Source organism: Hyalella azteca, unplaced genomic scaffold, assembly GCF_000764305.2.
Source record: "Hyalella azteca isolate HAZT.00-mixed unplaced genomic scaffold, Hazt_2.0.2 contig16187, whole genome shotgun sequence".
Taxonomy (NCBI): domain Eukaryota; kingdom Metazoa; phylum Arthropoda; class Malacostraca; order Amphipoda; family Hyalellidae; genus Hyalella; species Hyalella azteca.
This window is the reverse complement of record NW_025946014.1, coordinates 13,010-31,441: the sequence shown is the minus strand read 5'-3', so window position 1 is coordinate 31,441 and position 18,432 is coordinate 13,010. Positions and strand designations below refer to the sequence as shown.

At 37.5% G+C, this 18,432-nt stretch overlaps 1 protein-coding gene across 2 annotated transcripts; it reads left to right on the top strand.

The window, feature by feature from the left end:
- Positions 1–14,922: 14,922 nt before the first annotated feature.
- On the top strand, positions 14,923–18,187 carry LOC108672423. 2 transcript variants are annotated; one of them, XM_047884781.1, is made up of 4 exons: positions 14,923–14,937; positions 15,804–16,478; positions 17,897–17,940; positions 18,042–18,187. In XM_047884781.1, the coding sequence occupies exons 2-4, from the start codon at positions 16,321–16,323 to the stop codon at positions 18,158–18,160; spliced, it is 321 nt and encodes a 106-aa protein (XP_047740737.1). In that variant the 5' UTR covers positions 14,923–14,937; positions 15,804–16,320; the 3' UTR covers positions 18,161–18,187. The 2 variants fall into 2 exon arrangements, with proteins under 2 accessions (XP_047740737.1, XP_018015560.1); XM_018160071.2 differs by lacking the exon at positions 14,923–14,937 and having other exon boundaries at positions 15,236–16,478.
- Positions 18,188–18,432: the final 245 nt, after the last annotated feature.

Below are 18,432 nucleotides of genomic sequence, written 5' to 3'. Positions count from 1 at the left end.
AGAAATTCTATACCTAATGTGAGGAAAATAAGAAAATACGAGTTATTGAAAACAATGGAATGTGTCCTGATGTATCCACAACCTTATTATAGACCTCTGCATTTTATGCTGTGCTTCTATTTCTAATATAAGCTCTTAGCAAGAAATATATTTTAGGTAACAGTAAGTAATAATAAAACTGTTGTAAGTAGCAGTATTTACCAACAAAAAATTTTTAAGTAGCTGTAAGTAACCATAAAAACTTTTGTGAGTAGCAGTGAGTAACAATAACATTTCTGGAAGTTTTTTCTTTTTGGCAGTAACTAACCATGAAAATTTTTGTAAGAAGTATGTAACAATAAGAACTTTTTAAGTCGCAGTACGTAAACATAAAAACTTCTGTAAGTAGCAGTAAGTAACAATAAGATATTTTGTACGTAGCAGTAAGTAACAATGAAAAATTTGTAAGTAGCAGTGTAGCGGGCCAGATATTGGCCTCGTTTTGTGTACTAGGTTTCAAGCCGCCGCACTCCTCGAAAGAAAACTGCCTAGAAAAATGTACAAGCGGAACTGTCTGCGGATGTAGTCTCACTCTAGTAGGCAGCGACTTTATCATTACCATTGTTGTGCCTATCTCTGCTGTATTAACGTTCTTCGTCATCTGGACCTCTCAAGTGTAATTGTATTTTGCGTTTCCAAATAATTACTGCAAATCTCTTGAGTAAACATTTACCTGAACTTCATCCTTAGTTCAGGCCAATGTTGACGTCCGCGTATATTAGTTGTTTCAATTGTCCACGAACCCTATGGACCCGCTGGCAGAGACCTTGAAAGGTTTAGATGAAGTAGTTTCCCGCTACAGCAGTAAGTAAACATAAAAACCTTTGTAATAAGCAGTGAGGAACAATAAGAACTTTTGTAAGTATCAGAACAATACTTCAAAAGAGCATCATACTTTCTTCGGTGCTTCGTTGCTATGTTGTCAATCCTATCAGAGTTGTGGCAATTACAGGATAACTATAGCCCTCAATTTCCTCATTCCCAATTCTATACGATACTCGATCGAATAAAAACATCAGACCATTATCGATAACTGACATTTTATCACCTTTGAAGTTTTAATTACTACCATTCTCTTTCGTTAAAGTCCCTTCGATGTACAGGCAACTGTCTGATGGTAGTAGAAACTGATCTTGATACTGAATAATAAACTTGCTTTCATTGCGTTCACGATTTAAATCAGTTCTAATTTGAGGCTAATAATCATGAGTTTCAACTTTATGAATTGATTCAATTCATATCCTGGGGAACATTGTATGATATCCATATCCATTCAATTGAATATCTTGAGGAAACATTGGGAAGAAATGTATACACGATATTGTTAAAATCACCATTGAGATACGACCCTTTGATTATACTGCCAATGAACAAGTATTGCATTAACAGAAATTATATTTACTATATTTGTGCTTTCATGTTCTACAACACTTTCCAACACTCCAATATCAAAGCCTAACAGAGTATGTAGACTGTTGAGTTTGCTGAAATAAATTTTCAAGTCAAGATCACGATTAGTTATCACACATTTCAGAGTATTGGTGTTCGATCTTATATCAATCGAGTACTCGTTTCCGTATGCATTTTTGATAATCTTATTGATACTCTCTATCTCATAGCATCCGGTCGGTATAGTTATAGGGATTACTATACCACGTTTCCCAACATAAAAGTTATTATTTGTCTCATCGATATTCGGGATGGAGTGACACATATCCAGTCCCACCAATACCATTCATGAAATTTGTTTGTATCCAATTTTATTGCTGGCGTGAAATTCGTGTCGTATATCACTGTTTCCACAGGTAATAACTAATTTTTGTAATTCAATTTTCTTCAACAAAAATCATTCAATAGTTTAACATCACGCTCAATAAATAAATTTGGTTTATAAAGCCAAATAACAATTGATGTCTTGCAAAAGTATCATTGACGTTAGTAGCTAAAACTATTTTTCCTGATCCTGAAACATCTGAATCAATATCTGCTCCTGATTCCGGAGCTTGATCCCTAGACGACGTGGGACATGCAGCTTTTATTCTAGTAACTTCATAAAGTTCATTTTATTTCTGCATCTTTTTATAGAGTGGTTTGATGAATTTGTTGTACTTCTCTCCTTTGTTTGCTTTTATTGTCCCATCCGGCTTGAGATGAACCTAAGTCTGTGTCAAAATCGTTAGATAATTTGCCACATAATTTTCTTCATAGTTTTCAGGGGATTGTTTTAGTAGTAGCTCCCATAACCCAACAGTTCCTGCAAAGACCTCATTACCAATCCCTAATTCATTACCTTGGATGCTGACAATTATTGTATCTCCTAGCATAACGTTTTTACCATAAAATTTCATGCCATAAGCTTTGTCATACTCAGATTCAGGTTTGAACGCTAGATTTTAAAAAAAAGTTTCAGCTATTGAACTAGCTAGTCCTTTTCAGTCGGATTTTTTTGAGTCTGGTAGATTTAATGCCAATCTTTTAGCAGATTTGATTGTTAATAGCTCTCTGGGAGCATCTTTCAGAGCTAACCATTTTTGCTTAGTTTCTTCTACCATTTGCTGAGAGGTTCAATTAGAGGCTTATATACTTTTTTAGCATCATTGTATAAATCTTGTTCCGCAAATTTTTCTTGTGTGAATAGTTTTCTAAGTCTCTCTTTAATTTTATCAAATCTTGTTTTGTTTTATATCAATTCACGTCATTTTATTAAGTAAAATATCTCAAACAACTTGAACCCAATGTCTGTTCATTTTGAACTCAATGTGTGTTCATTTTGAACTTAATGTGTGTTTAACTTAAGTTCAGTTCAACTTGATGTTAGTCCAGCTTCTGGAATATCAAGATGGGTCATCATATCCCTTCCATTTAACGAACAATTTCCCTTTATTTATTTTTTTTTTAAATTTTATCAATTTCATAAACATCGCTACTATATTTTGATAATTCTCCGTAAAAACTCCCTATTACTTCTTTACCGCTCATATCTTCCAGCCTATAAGTTACTGGTTTCGTCTCTAATAGTTTAGAGATGATAAATAACTCACGTGTGAAATTAGTGAGATATCCTTTAATAAAATTCTTACGTTTTCTACTAATTCAGACACTATCTCCAATCTTCAATTTAGTCTTTCTTACAACCGTCTTTATTTCGGGGAATAAATTTGCATAGACTATTTTAATGTTTTGTTCCATTGAAGTTTCACATGGAGTCATTTTTATTGATCTATGATGACTATTGTTATAATTATCAACTAAATCTGGTAAAATATCTACCCACTTTTTTGTCTTGGCGTACGTGAAATATTTCCACAGTTTTGTCTTGAGAGTTTGGTTGAATCTCTCAACAACTTGAGCTTTAGTTTCATTTTCAGTTGCAAACCATTGAATTTCAAACTTTAGGAATAACTATTGTGTTCGCTTGTTAATGAACTCTAGACCTTTGTCTGTTTGAATTTTTCAGGAAATTCGTTCAGTGAAAAGCTTTTGGAAAAAGGTTATAATCTCTTCACCAGTTTTTCTACGAATAGGAACTGCCCATGCATGTTTGCTAAAGATGTCAATCACAGTTAGGATGTGGTTTTTACCTTTATCTGTATACTTTTGCATGTCAACTAAATCTGACTGCCATTGATCATAGATCTTTGTTACTTTGACTTTTCTTGTGATGAAATTATATTTTATTGGTTGATGTAGATTGTAAAGTGTACGTTTCCTTTAACTCCAAATATAATTTCATCACAAGAAGAGTCAAAGTAACAAAGAGATCAATGGCAGTCAGATTTAGTTGACATGCAAAAGTATACAGATAAAGGTAAAAACAACATACTAACTGTCGTGAACCTAAGACTTGCTTTCGAGATAAACCACTCCTACGAACAAGTTCATTTGTCCCCACATAGCTGGTTTTAGGATCGTAAAATATTGTATTTAGAATTTTACTACTCACTTCTGTGAGTGGATTGCTACGTTTATAGATACTTTAAGACCTACATAACCTTTTCCAGCCATTATAGCATTACCTAACTTTGCATCAGTTCTAACATATTAAGGCTCATTAGGATCTACCGCAATTTCAGCCGCTTTCTTCGCTAGGATATCATCAGACTTGTTTCTGTCTTTAGTTTTTGAATGTGTACTACAAAATATATCATGCTCTCTACAAGCTCTATCCAATGAATTAACTCCCTTATAACCTTCATTCAGTCTTTTTTGCACCTTAGTGCCAGGACCACAGATGGAGTATGTATGCTTATTACCGAAAGAACTGTGGAGAACTTGCTCAGATTGAATGTTGAAGGTTAATTGTAAATGAATTTCTGGAAGTGGCTATTTCTCTGATATCGTATTAAAAATGCAACTCCCGATTTTTTCACTACGAAGAAATTATTTCAGCTGGTTCAAATATTCACAATTATCGATCGATAGTAGATCAGGATAGTTGATTAATGTTCTTTTATTGTAGACTATCATTTTTAATAGATTATTTTATAAACACTTTTATCAGCTTGCATTACAGTGGTTTAATGCTAGCGTATTTATACCGTCTGCTAATATACGTTTTTTATCATCGTCAACATTCACTGCAAGTTTATTAATTTCTCTCGTATGCAATTCATGATTATCATTCTCTATATTATACATTGTTTTGTATATAGTCTCATTATTTAGTGCTCTCATATATTCATCCATGGTATTTATTTAAATAATAATTTTCTTTATACCATTAGCTTTTTTAGTTACAGAACATTTTGTTCGATAACTATACATCTTTGCTCGAAGACCTACAAATTCTTTTATGTGAATGTCGCTAGTTTCATCTTTCATACCGATTACTTTTTTGTTCTGATTTGAATATATGAAATGATCCTATGGATAATTCGAAGTGTCAAATAAGTCTTGATTATCCCTCATATCTTCATAGAAGTAAGCGGTTTTTATGTTAATATCAAAATGAACCAAAACAAAATCTCATGTGGAAAGACGGTTTGTGAAGCCGCGTTCAGCCACAGCTCACCATGAGCACGGAAAAACCTACACCTAATTTACAATTTCGTATATGGTTGTTCAGAAATTACACAATTTCATTTCGGTATAGTTTTGTATGCATTGATATGCTAAAAAGTGTTTGAAAATTTAGAGTTGCTTGTAACCGCGTGTCTATCTTCTTGACTCAAGGAACGACGCAAGCAAAAATGTGATTGTCTTAATTGACCATCGCACCCGGAAATGTTTTCTTTCGAGATGGCCGGCTAAGGGGTAAATTGAAGAGCAAAATTCATAGCACTGTACATTGCACAGTGCAAAGCTCAGTACACAGTACAGTGGACGGTGTATTGCAAAGCATGGTGTTTATTTCTAAGATAGAATCTCGCGAAAGTTATTAAAAATTATTCAGTCAACGGAAAAAAGAATAGACGAGTTGAAACAATGTTACAAATAAAATAAAATCCGGTTTGGTTGGGAACCCCGGTTATCGAGATTAAACCTAAGATTTGTTTTTGCCTACAACGGAAATTTTTTGCTGGCAGTAAAGCTCGTCAAGCATCAAGATTTAGGGACGTACAATTTTTTAGCATAGTACTAAACCTTTTTTGTAACATTTTTTTCGCACCGCATGGGTGCAAATGTCAGTTGAGAAACTAGCGAACTGCTGGCTTGCCTGACTACTGCCTTGCCTGACGTCTGCTGCCCTGCCTGGCGTCTGCTGTCCTGCCTGACGTCTGCTGCCTTGCCTGACGTCTGCTGCCTACTCTGATGTCTGTTGCCTTGCCTGGTGTATGCTGCCTTGCCTGACGTCTGCTGCCCTGCCTGGCGTCTTCTGCCCTGCCTGGTGTATGCTGCCTTGCCTGGTGTATGCGTCTGCTGCCTACTCTGATGTCTGTTGCCTTGCCTGGTGTATGCTGCCTTGCCTGACGTCTGCTGCCCTGCCTGGCGTCTTCTGCCCTGCCTGGTGTATGCTGCCTTGCCTGGTGTATGCTGCCTTGCCTGACGTCTGCTGCCTTGTCTCATGTCTGCTGCCTTGACTGGTGTATGCTGCCTTGCCTGACGTCTGCTGCCTTGCCTGACGTGTTCTGCCCTGGACATGTAGGCGAGCTAAACGGAATGCCTTAGTTCTTGGCCGGAATAGAAGATTGTGTGCTGCTCTCCGGTTTATCGTGAAACTACCCGTCATCCGCACTCAAATTTAAATCTAACTTCAACTATTACTAGAACTTTACCGTTAGCTATGACTAGAAGTTATTACGATGACTGTAACGTTATAACCACAACCTATGACGATAACTAAAACTTGTAACTATAACTGGTACACAAACTAAAATCCTGTACGTTGCTCCCGCAGCTTAGAAATCTTCTGCGACTGGACGAGTGCGCCATCGCAGGGCATCGATACCAATTCAAACCTAGAACTATAGGCTCAAGTTGCCAACTTCATAGTTTAAACGAATATTGTTTTGCTTCTGTTTCATCCTGTACTCCATCTCTTAGATTTGTTCGGACTTATTACTCGTCCCGGTTTCCGTCTAGCAATATTTCTATTCTAGAGCACCTTAAAACTCAAGTTATAATTTTCTATGTTATGGTTGTGAATTTAAGAAGTTTGCAAATAAAAAATTTGCTACGTTCTCTCGAGCTTCAGTCAAAATGATGGAATTGGCATGTAAATATGTTTTTTTTCAATAAAAATTCTATAAATCAATTAGCAAAATCTGATTATGACAAACTCTTTTAATTTAAGTGCTAGCAAAATACACATCAAACTTGATAATGATTTAATTGAAGTTGTCCTACGTAATCATGATTTATTTAAAGTTGTATGCATAATTTAAACTCAGAAGGTTGTTTTAAAACTGAGGTAAATATCGGTTAATTACGGAAACGCATCTTTTCCTAGAACATAAACTTTATTAGAACTTCGCAATGCTTTCAAGCAGTTTGTTTGAGCGAGCTGACCTATGGAAAGACGGTTTTATTTTATATACAATCCTTCAGGTTCATATTTTCTCTCGGTTTCATTCAGTTTAAGCGGCAAGCACTGATTACTTTGTCAGCTGCCATATCAGCTCAAGCTAGGCGGCACTGGCATGTGTTTCGTTGCGTGTTTCGTTCATTTGCAAAACAACACGCAGATGTGCTGCGTTCATTTGCAACGCAACACGCAGATGTGCTACGTTCATTTGCAACACAACACGCAGATGTNTCATTTGCAACGCAACACGCAGATGTGTTTCATTCATTCGCAGCACAACACGCAGATGTGCTGCGTTCATTTGTAACACAACATGCAGATGTGCTGGGTTCATTTGCAACACAACACGCAGATGTGTTTCATTCATTCGCAGCACAACACGCAGATGTGCTGCGTTCATTTGTAACACAACACGCAGATGTGCTGCGTTCATTTGCAACTCAAAAGGCAGATGTGAGGCGGTAGATTTGCCGCAACAGAATAGCTTGAAATGGTTTTCAATGTAATCTTCAACACTAGGCGGTTTTTCACGCCCCTAGATAGTATGATACAGACAGTGGCACCGTATTTATTGTGCACAATAAACAGCACTGCAAGACTGATAGATTATAGACTGATATTGTTACATAAACATGAAGATATATAGTAATAAATATATATTCACATAAAGTTAGCGATTTTCTCTGCATCTTCTAACTGGAAAATCCCGACGCCAATAGAGTATTCTGCTTGTCGCGGATGGGCCACCAAGTACTATCGGCGGCAAAAAAACGGAATAGTTGAGAACTGTGCTGCTGAGCCGCGAAGTTTGGGAATCCTGAGGAGGCATCCAAGTCATCAGGGCCACCAGAGAGTTTGGAGACTCCAAGGAGGCGTCGCAGCGGTCACGACTACTCATTCGTAGATTTAGGCTGGTTGCGTCTAAATGCTCAACATGGTCTGTCTCAACATGGTCTGAATCCTTGTCGGATTGGTTCCTTGTGATTGTGGGAGGGTTCTTTCTTATGTGCCTTTTGGAGTATATAGATATAGGTTTTGTTTTCTATTTAGGTTTTATTTAGTTTAAATGGGTTTTATAACCGCGTAAGGGTGGGAACTAGTGATAATAAAAGATAACGAAACAGATTTCAGAAATTACATTTCTTACGTTACCTAATTTCTTAACAGTTCCTCCATATCTAGCCTGAAATAAACGGCGATATCCTATATATGAGCGGCTGCTGCTTAAAGTGAAGTCTTTTGGAATAGAGGGAAACGTATTGCAATGGATCAGAGATTTTCGATTAGGTAGACGACAACGTGCCAGTATTAACGGAACCGTGTCAGACTGGGCATCAGTGCGCAGTGGCGTGTCACAAGGAAGCGTTCATGGGCCTGTTTTGTTCGTTGCTTTCATGAACGATCTGCCAGAAGTAATGTTAAAGTGTGCTCCACGTATGCCAACGACACAAAAGTTTATAATACTGTGATGGATGCATCAAATGAAGCGCAATTGCAAGATGATCTTGACAGTTCACATCAGTTGAGTTCTGGCCATGATCGAAGACGCACGTACGTGTTTGCGGGTCAAAATTTTCTCAATTTTTACTATGCTGGTTTGACTTATCTCTCCAAATTGTACCGAATCGATTTCAGTGAAAGGTTCAATTTAAATGCAGTTAAGTAAAAATGGGGCGAATATTGAGAAAAAGAGGCTAGTACAAGTGTTGTATTCCCGACAAATGCCAGTGCATGAGCGAGGGCAAGCTTTAAGCTTGTTGGGAACCCTCGGCAACCACCTATCAACCGGAGAGCAACGGTGCCTTCAGCACGCTAAGGCCTTGTCTTCCTATACCCTCCCCACCCTCTTGGCCCCTATTACAGATTGAAAATAATTAGCCAGGATAGCATTCCAAATTTCAGATTTTTATCTTATTTATTAGAGGAGTTATCTGTCGAATTCATAGTTAAGAATCCCCATAGACGACTACCGCGGCTGAGCGCTTTGAACGGGCCTCTTAAGGCTCAGCTAAAGACCAAGAATGAAGCATACAAGCGTTATTTACGAACTCGCATCTTCTGATTATAACCTGTATGCAAGAGCTCGAAATCAAGCTAAAAAGTTTGTCGCACTGCAGTGAAAAACTTCGAAAAATAAGATTGCTAAAAATGTAAAAAAGAATCCGAAAGCCTTCTTTTTGTACGCTGGTTCGAAGTGTAAGTCAAAGAACGGTATATCTGATTTGAAAGTAGACCAACGTAAGATTTCCTCTGATGAGGGCAAGGCATACGTACGTTCTCAATCAGTTCTTCAGCAGTGTGTTCACAGATGTAGACTTGAACAGTATTCCAGATATGGAGGAGCGCCCAGTTGGCTCGAAGTTAACAGGTTTTGAAATACACGAAGAAGAGGTTCTCAAGCGCCTGGTAGTTCTAAATCCCAACAAGTCATGTGGACCAGACGGCTTCCATCCCAGATTGCTCAAAGAGTTAGCAACCGTTCTGGACGGCCCATTGACAGTGTTCTTTCAAAAACCTTGAACGAAGGAACTTTGCCGTCCGACTGGAAAGAAGCTCAAGTAACACCATTGTTCAATAATATACGTTTAAAAATTACTTTTTAAAGACAACACTTCTAAAGAATCCAGTGTCTCCAATGTTAAAGATGTACAATGAATTTCTCATTTTATTTTCGAATATAAAAAAATTAATTTTTAAATTTTTTTTATATATACAAATTTTTTTCTCAAAATTATTTATTCTGTCAATTGATTCAAGCATTACCTCCGACTTCACACAAGTGTGCAAAATTTCAGATCAATTGGACAGGTAAAAGTGTGTCAAACATCGGTTATAAGATTTGTAGCTGACAAAATTATTTTTTCAATTTTTTCAATGTTGAAAAAAATTTTTTTTTTCAATTTGTAAAATAATCCATTTTGTCATTTGATTCATGCATTGTCTCCAACTTTACGCTAGTGTGCAAAATTTAAGATTGATAGGATAAGTATAAGTGTGTTAAATTTCGATTATAAGATTTGTAGCAGACAGACAAACAGACAAACTAGAAGTGAAGTTAAAGAGAAGTGTTGTAAAAAAGGTGACACAAGCAGCCCCGGTAAATATCACCCTGTCAGTCTGACAAGTGTTGTTTGTAAGTTAATGGAATCTGTAGTGAGGAATAAGATTATCGATTACTTGATTGCTCACCATCTCCTATCAGATTTTCAACATGGTTTTATTGCCGGTAGATCCTGCACCACTAACTTATTATCTACGTTGAACGATTGGACTCGCCTGCTGGACAAAAAGGAGCCAGTGGATGCATTGTACCTCGATTTTGCCAAAGCATTTGACTGTGTTCTGCATGAGCGGCTGTTGCATAAAGTGAAGTCTTTGGGAATTGATGGAAACTTACTACAATGGATCAGAGATTTTCTAGTAGGTAGACGATAACGTGTCAGTATTAAGGGAACCGTGTCAGACTGGGCATCAGTGCGCAGTGGCGTGCCACAAGGAAGCGTTCTTGGGCCTATTATGTTCGTTGCTTTTATAAACGATCTGCCAGAAGCAGTGTCCAGCGTGTGCTCCATGTATGCTGACGACACAAAAGTTTATAAAACAGTGAAGGATGCGTCAAATAAAGCGCAATTGCAAGATGATCTTAACAGATAAGTTAACTGGGTTGAGACGCGGCAGCTGCGGTTTAAGGCTGACAAATGTAAAGTACTTCACCTCGGGAATAACAATGAACAGCAAGATTACAGTATGAGAATACATGGTTGCAGGGAAAGAGTAATGATTGAAAATTCCAGTGTGGAAAAAGATCTCGGAGTTTATGTTGACAGGGAGCTAAACATTTCTAAGCATGTTGAAGCGCAAGTTACCACATCTAACAAACTTTTTGGACTAATCAGACGCTCATTCGAGTTCCTAGATGCAGAAGCGATAAAGCAGTTGTTAGTTGCTGTCGTGCGTCCGAACCTAGAGTTTGGAAACGTTGTGTGGTCACCGAGATTTGGAAAAGACAAACAATCTAATAGAGAATGTTCAAAGACGTGCAACAAGGATAATTCCAGGCTTGAAGAGCAAGTCCTATGAAAAAATATTGAAGATTATGAAGCTTCCAAGCCTCAGTTATCGACGTTTGCGTGGGCACCTCATTGAAGTGTACAAGAATACTCATGGTTTATACAAGGTCCCCGAAGGGTTACTAGAATTTGAAACAAGAACCAACACCAGGGGTCACGGCTATAAACTAAAATACTGCGCTGCAACTTCTCCAAGCGACAACATTTCTTCTAGCTTCGAATCACCGACATGTGGAACAGCCTCCCCGATGACATCGTTGGCGCTCCATGTATGAACGCGTTCAAGAACAGAATAGATAAAACTATGGAAAAATATATGTTCAGATTTTAAATGCCTAGCGCCATATCGAACCCGGTGGAAGTATAGTGGCTATATTTCAAACTATCGTCAGTCATGAAAAGATCCGGTCAAATGACACGATTTAGATCTTCTGTGAACAAGGCACGAACAGGAAAAGAATCGGCGACAGGCCACATCAGGCCTACACTTCAGCGCCGACATCACTATGTTATGTTGTGTTAACTGAACTGATACGTGGCAGCTGTGTTTTAATTCTGATAAGTGTAAAGTACTTCACCTCGGGAAGAACAATGAGCAGCAAGATTACAGTATGAGAAGACATGGTTGCAACGAGAGAGTAATGATTGCAAAGTCTAGTGTGGAAAAGATTTTCGAGTTTAAATCGACAACGTGGTGAAATTTTCTAAGCATGTCGGAAAAATTTTCTTGCACAGATCAGACGCTGGAAAAAACTTCTTGGACAGATCAGACGCTCATACGAGTTCCTAGAGGCAAAAGCGATGAAGCAGTTGTCTGTTGCTGTCGTGCGCCCGAACCTAGAGTTTGGAAACGCCCTGTGGTCACCGAGACTTGAAAAGGACAAAAATTAATGATGAGTGTTCAAAGACTTGCAACAAGTTTAATTCAAGGCCTGAAGGGCAAGTCCTATGAAGAAAGCTAGTTTAAAGATTATGAAGCTTCCAAGCCTCCATGATCGACGTCTGCGTGGTGACCTCATTAAAGTATATAAGTATATTCATGGATTATGCAAGGTCCCAGAAAGATTATTAGAATTTGAAACAAGAACCAACACCAGGGGCCACGGCTATAAACTAAAAAAAAATAACTCAGTACTCACTGCGGTGAGTGACAGAGAGGGCATTTTCTCGTCGACGAAAACGGACAGACGGACGGACAGACGGACATGGCGAGCACAATAGTGCATTTTTTTCATAAATGAGAAAATGCGCTGAAAACTGCGTTGCAATTCATCCACGCGACAAAATTTCTTCTCGCTTCGAATCACCGACATGTGGAACCGCCTCCCCGATTACATCATTGACGCTCCGAGTATAAACGCATTCAGCTATTTCAGCTCTTTCAAACTATCGTCCGTTTGGAAAAGATTCGGTCGAAAGACATGTTTTCAGATCTCCTGTGGACTATTCTCGAAAAGTACAAGAATCGGCGACAGGCCGCATCAGGCCTATTCTTCAGCGCCGACTTCACTATATTATGTTATATGTTGCCCGCTCTCCCGCTACAATGCTTTTAAGTTAACGGAATTGACACGTGATTATAACCTTGCAGAATCGAAATTATTATTATGAGCTTGCTAACACTAAAATCTGATTGTGCTTGCGGAATAGAATATGAATACAAGCTTGCAGAATGAAAAAGATTATAAACTATTAGAATCGAGAAAACGATTACAAGTGTAACCGGAAACACCGCCGCGAGGTTGAAATATTAACGGGTGGTGTGCCGACTTGGTGTAGACTTTCGTACTGATCCCAAACACAAGGGCTAAAGAGTCGCTCATTGGTCCGGTTCTAAATTCCCTTGCGTTGGAGAGAGGAGGAATGAACACAAGGAACTTGTCGTAGTATACTGGTAATCTTCAGGCAAATTACAAGTCTCTTCATACGAGGCGCACAATTTATCATTCGTCTTAGTCCAAAAGTTCACGAAAAAAAGCTTGACACTTCAGGAGTACAAACAGCCGAGAAACCACACAGTATGGGCCCCAATGCACAGTCTGGCTGCTTGCAAAGCAAATAGCTTGGGCTTTCCGATTTTAATAAATGAAGGCCCAATAGAAGAGATTGAACAATCTGAATGATGCAATATGCAAAATTTAAGCAAAATTTACCGAAAAGTTTGGCAATGATTAGTAGACTGAGACTTCCATTAGACTGAACTCAGTCTAATGGAAGTCCGAGATGCTGCCATCTCGAATGGTGAGATCTGTAGTAATTCCATGAGCATTATTAGAATAAAACAGTATTTTTATACGTCGTAATGTCCTAATTATGTACAATTTACCTGTGAACATTGACTGATTGTCAACGACAAATACAATAATTAAAAGTAAACATAATCGATATCGTATGCCAGTTAATCATGCCCAGTTTTGATAAATATAATATTCGATAGATTTGATAATAATTTTATGTTCTAATATTAACAATTATGAATATATAAATTACGATAGTTTAGGCCCAGAGAATCCTCTAAGAATCTCACCCGAGCCCTCTGGCAACATCGTTAGAGTTTGGAACCCCGCAAAAAGTCTTTATTTTTTGCCGCGTCCTGAATAAGTCGTGCTTCTTGTGTGCTGTGTTAAAAATTAATCCACTGGGTGAATAGTGATCAGAGTGTTAAAATTTAATAATAGTTTCATGTACATCATGTAGTAGTGTATTCATTCTGTTGTTAATAGTTGATTGATAGGAATTTTGTCATGTTTTCATGCCGACTCAGCTTAGGGGCTAGAGTAGTGCAACCACAGAGCCACTACCTCATTATGCAGACTCACAATAATGTATACGCTCATAATAGGAGTGTCAGCCTTATTATTATTCAGGTCATTGCAGCAACTGAATAATAAGATATTCAGAATAATTATTTGCAATTAGATATTCAGGTTGATTGTACTGAGTAAATTAGACAAAATTGAAATAATGTAGGTCGTGAATTAACCTGATATGTAAATCTTGGTGTTAAATTCCGGTTAGGGCTTCTTACTGAATTGAGCGATGTTTGTGAATTAACCTGATTCATCCAAAATACTCCAGTTAATCTTGATATAGAATCTTATTGTGACAGTGAATCATGATTGTGTGGACCAATCTGAATATTTAATTCAGTGAACCAGTGATAACCAATTTATATCCTACGATTTTAGTTTTAGAATAGAAGTGTCGGCACTGAAGAAATAGGCCCATGGCCTGTTGCCGATTCTTGAACTTTTCGTGACTTGATACATAAGGGATCCGGCCTTTGGAACCCGATCTTTCCATAACTGACGATTGATTGAGATGGCTACTAGACTTATTGCCTGGTCCATAATTTGCTAGGCATTTTAAGACTGAACATATGCTCCTGCATGCATAGCTTCGTCTAGTATGTTCCTGAAGGCGTTCATACTCGGAACGTCACAGATGCTCCGAGTTTTAAGTGCATTCAATCTAGTTTTAAGTGCATTCAACTGATTTAAATTCTTCTCGCAGGTCTCGCTTGGACAATTTTCTTTTACATTTAACACAATTTCGTTTGGATACATTCTTTACATTATCTCGTGCGTACACATCACAATTGACATTGCCTTGTCTGTACACATAATCTCGTTTGTACATTATCAAACTGTTGCGCAGCTCCTCACATTGTTGTCTTGACTGACTACCAGAATAAACAAAAAAATTGGGATTTCCCCCTTTTTATTTTCCTGGATCTCAGCCGAAGGTTAAACAACGCTTAACTTCCAGTGATCCAGTCTTGCTTAGTTTACTGCTACCATCCATGGGCGTCGGTGCAAGCACAACACGCAGCATTCACAGTCTCTCCAGATGCTTGTTCTTGACGTAAATACACACTAGCAGAATGACAAGCGGTATTGCCCAACTTTTCGTAGGGTATTTCATGTATTCAATGTAATATAATGACTATGTAATAATTGTGTTTTGTGTGATGACTATGTATAAATTGTATTTTGTGTAATGACTATGTATAAGTAAATCCCGGGAACACCCAGTGAATAAATTTTCTATCCAGGAGCATTTCTTTTGCAATATAGAAGTCTGCCGACGAACGATTATATTTTCGACGAACCATTCTTTAGTTGATGAAATGCTGATCGATTTTTTTGGAGATTTTTTCCATCACATAAAAATTTTACTCTAGATTTTTAGAGCAATCAAATTCGCGCCAATTCCAAAAATCCTAATTCATAATGAATTTCTATGAACACTTCAAGACTTGGGAAATAGATTTGTTGCGCTTGTGAACGGCGTGAGACTTTATGCATTTATTTATCAGTGTACAGCACCTTCTATATATTTACAAAATCTTTTCTCTTAAAAATGGGGCTAACATACCTGAACGTTTCAGATCAGAGAAGTTTGTGATCGTTTGCCGTATCATTCATTGAAACAATATTTTTATCTTTTTTACATATGATATGGACGAATAAAACTAAGATACTGGTACTAAATTATGCAAATTTTTGAGACAGCAAAAAATTTTTGTTAATTGATATTGAATTTAAAGCCATCAGGAAAAGCCATCAGTTCAAATATCAAAACAATTTCCGTTAATTTTTAATATCTCGATAATTTTGATATCTACAGTAAAACTATGGCAATTTCGAGAATAATTGGTAATTTTGAGATATTGATAGGATATTTCTGTGCAGCGTTATATCATTATGACCAATATTTCACCATCACAGAATGACGCGCGAACGTCTCTTGCCGAGAGGCGTGCATATCTTCCTTCGATCTGTTGATTGATCTTCGAGCTCTGATGAAAGGAGGAACCCATTCAAGTTGTGGCAGCGCTATTATTGGTCTGAGATATTTCTTGCCAGAAAAATTATTGGCTTTAAAATGCACTGCTCAATAATTGTTTGTTCAAGGTATATTACCAGTTAGCAGCGAATGGGAACAATAAATATTGGGTTTTGTGATATGATCGATTAATCTGTACGGTAACGTGGACAAAGAAAACTTCCATTGCATATAAATAGGAAGTTCCTATATTTTCACATGCATTGGAAAAACAGGCAAAAATTATTTTTTTACCGAGTAACATTCCTCGATGAGAATTCGGCATTTATAGATTACTACATTTCAACAACTTCTTATTTTTACCTTCTCTTCCTTTTCTGATTCATTAAGTGGCAGGTTGTACGTAGAAACTAAACTCTTACATCAGTTTTCTTCGTACGCATCTGGAAAATTATCATCATGAAAGAATCAAAGAGCAGCAGTAGTCACCAGCGCCTGTTTGTGCGTCTCAAAACTCGTCTTCAGTTCGACAACGACTTCAAACTAATGGCGGTGCTCACGGTGGCATCGTTAGTTTTATCCACGATTTTGATCTATAAATACTGCATCAAAGATCCGTGAGTAATGCTGACGTTAACAATTTTCATTGTGGGCAATTTAGCTAATTTACTTGATGCAACTCGTGCCAATATACCAGGATGATAAGCCGGCAAACTTGGGGTATTTGTGAAATTTATGTGAATTTAACGCGCCTTATGATAACTGACCTCATGGTAACTCACCTCAGGGTAACTCACCTCAGGGTAACTCACTTCAGGGTAACTCACCTCAGGGTAACTCACTTCAGGGTAACTCACCTCAAGGTAACACACCTCAGGGTAACTCACCTCATGGTAACTCACCTCAGGGTAACTCACCTCAGGGTAACTCATCTCTCGCCTATCTGTAGAATGAGCAGGCAAGTCACCTGGATTATTCATTATTCATATCCCGCAATTATCTCATAGGTGAAATCATTCCAAACAATTCATTTTAAATGACTGGTGTTGACCATTTACCTAATAATTACATTTTTAAATATTTAAAATGGCAAAGTTAAAGAAATTATGTATGCGAAAAGATGACAAAATGTGCCTATAAATTGGTTGGAATGATTTTGCGCACATATATACCTCGACTCATAAATGCATTTAAGAACCGCCATCTTTCCTTCTCTTGTTAACCGGTCACAGGTTCAGACGATTAATTAGTTCTGAATTTCAATATTTCACAATACGTGCTTTGCTAAGGAATTCAGTAGAAATTTGCTACTCTAGGGACTCAAACAATATAAACATTGAAAATACTTTTTACTACCAAGAATTTTAAATGATATGAAAATAACATGACTAATTAACCTAAATATGGTCTGCAGAATTAAAGATTCGGCCTGAACAGAAGCTAAAAAACTTGTCCACCAGTGACTTAGAAACAGCGTCAGTTCGGGGCTCAAGGGCAGTTCTTGCACTTCTTGAATTGGTTAGACATGCATGACCTTGTATAAGGGACGCAAACCATTGCTCGAGCCTCATAAGTCGCTGAAAATATTTTAAAAGAGTACATAGAAGAATATCAACATAATTTGAAATAAAAACCGCTCCTTTTAAACTTGTTTGAACTCGTAAATGCGCCGGTTTGTTAGCGTTTAAATGTTCACCATTTGCAAGGACTTTTTCTTTGATGGTATGAATTGATTTGGACCTCAGGTTCGTTCAATTCATATTGGATAACCATGAAAGTAAATTTGATAACGCTCTTGTTTGATCGATAGGTGGACTAGAAATGGATAAATACTAGTAGCTATCATCACCAAATATGTGCTAATGGAACAGTGTTAGAAGCTATAAATGAATTTGTACGAAGTACATTATTTAGGAACAATTCAAAACATCTGAAAATCCGTCCATAAATAAGTTTATGAATAACGAAAAAAAAATTTTTAAGAAGTAATTGCTCCTTATTGCACAAAATTCTAACGCTCTGTTGTTTCTGTCAGGAACGTCACGGTATTAACTGCAAACAGCCTTCAACCTATTCCAGGTTAGTCAATTGAGCAGGCCATCCCAAAATAAGGCAATTTCAATTATTTTATATTAAGAAATTGAGAATGAAGAATGTCAGATGAACTATGAACGTTTCAGGCGGTAGCGGCAATTACGCCGTGGATTACGAAAATATTCAGCCGAGCTGGTCGGACTTCTACGCCTACATCAAAGAAACCGTGGACGCTTGTCGGAATATGGTGAATATTGCCTTGTAATTACCAGTATAAAAGTTTTTACATGGAATGTGCATTGCCTGTCTGAAGCTGAATCTGGTTTTGTGGGCTTATGTGATTCTTGTCATGCGCGCAATAATAACTTGAAAAAAAGGACATTTGAAATAAAAAGGGGGTCACTGGCGTAGCAGTAAATCTAAAAACTTGGCATTATATATCAGGCGTAAATTGAAATATGTTGTCATTTATACTGATTATTTCTGGTAGGCCATCTTGTTAAGTTTTGCCGGCGTTACCACTGAGAGGAATATTCT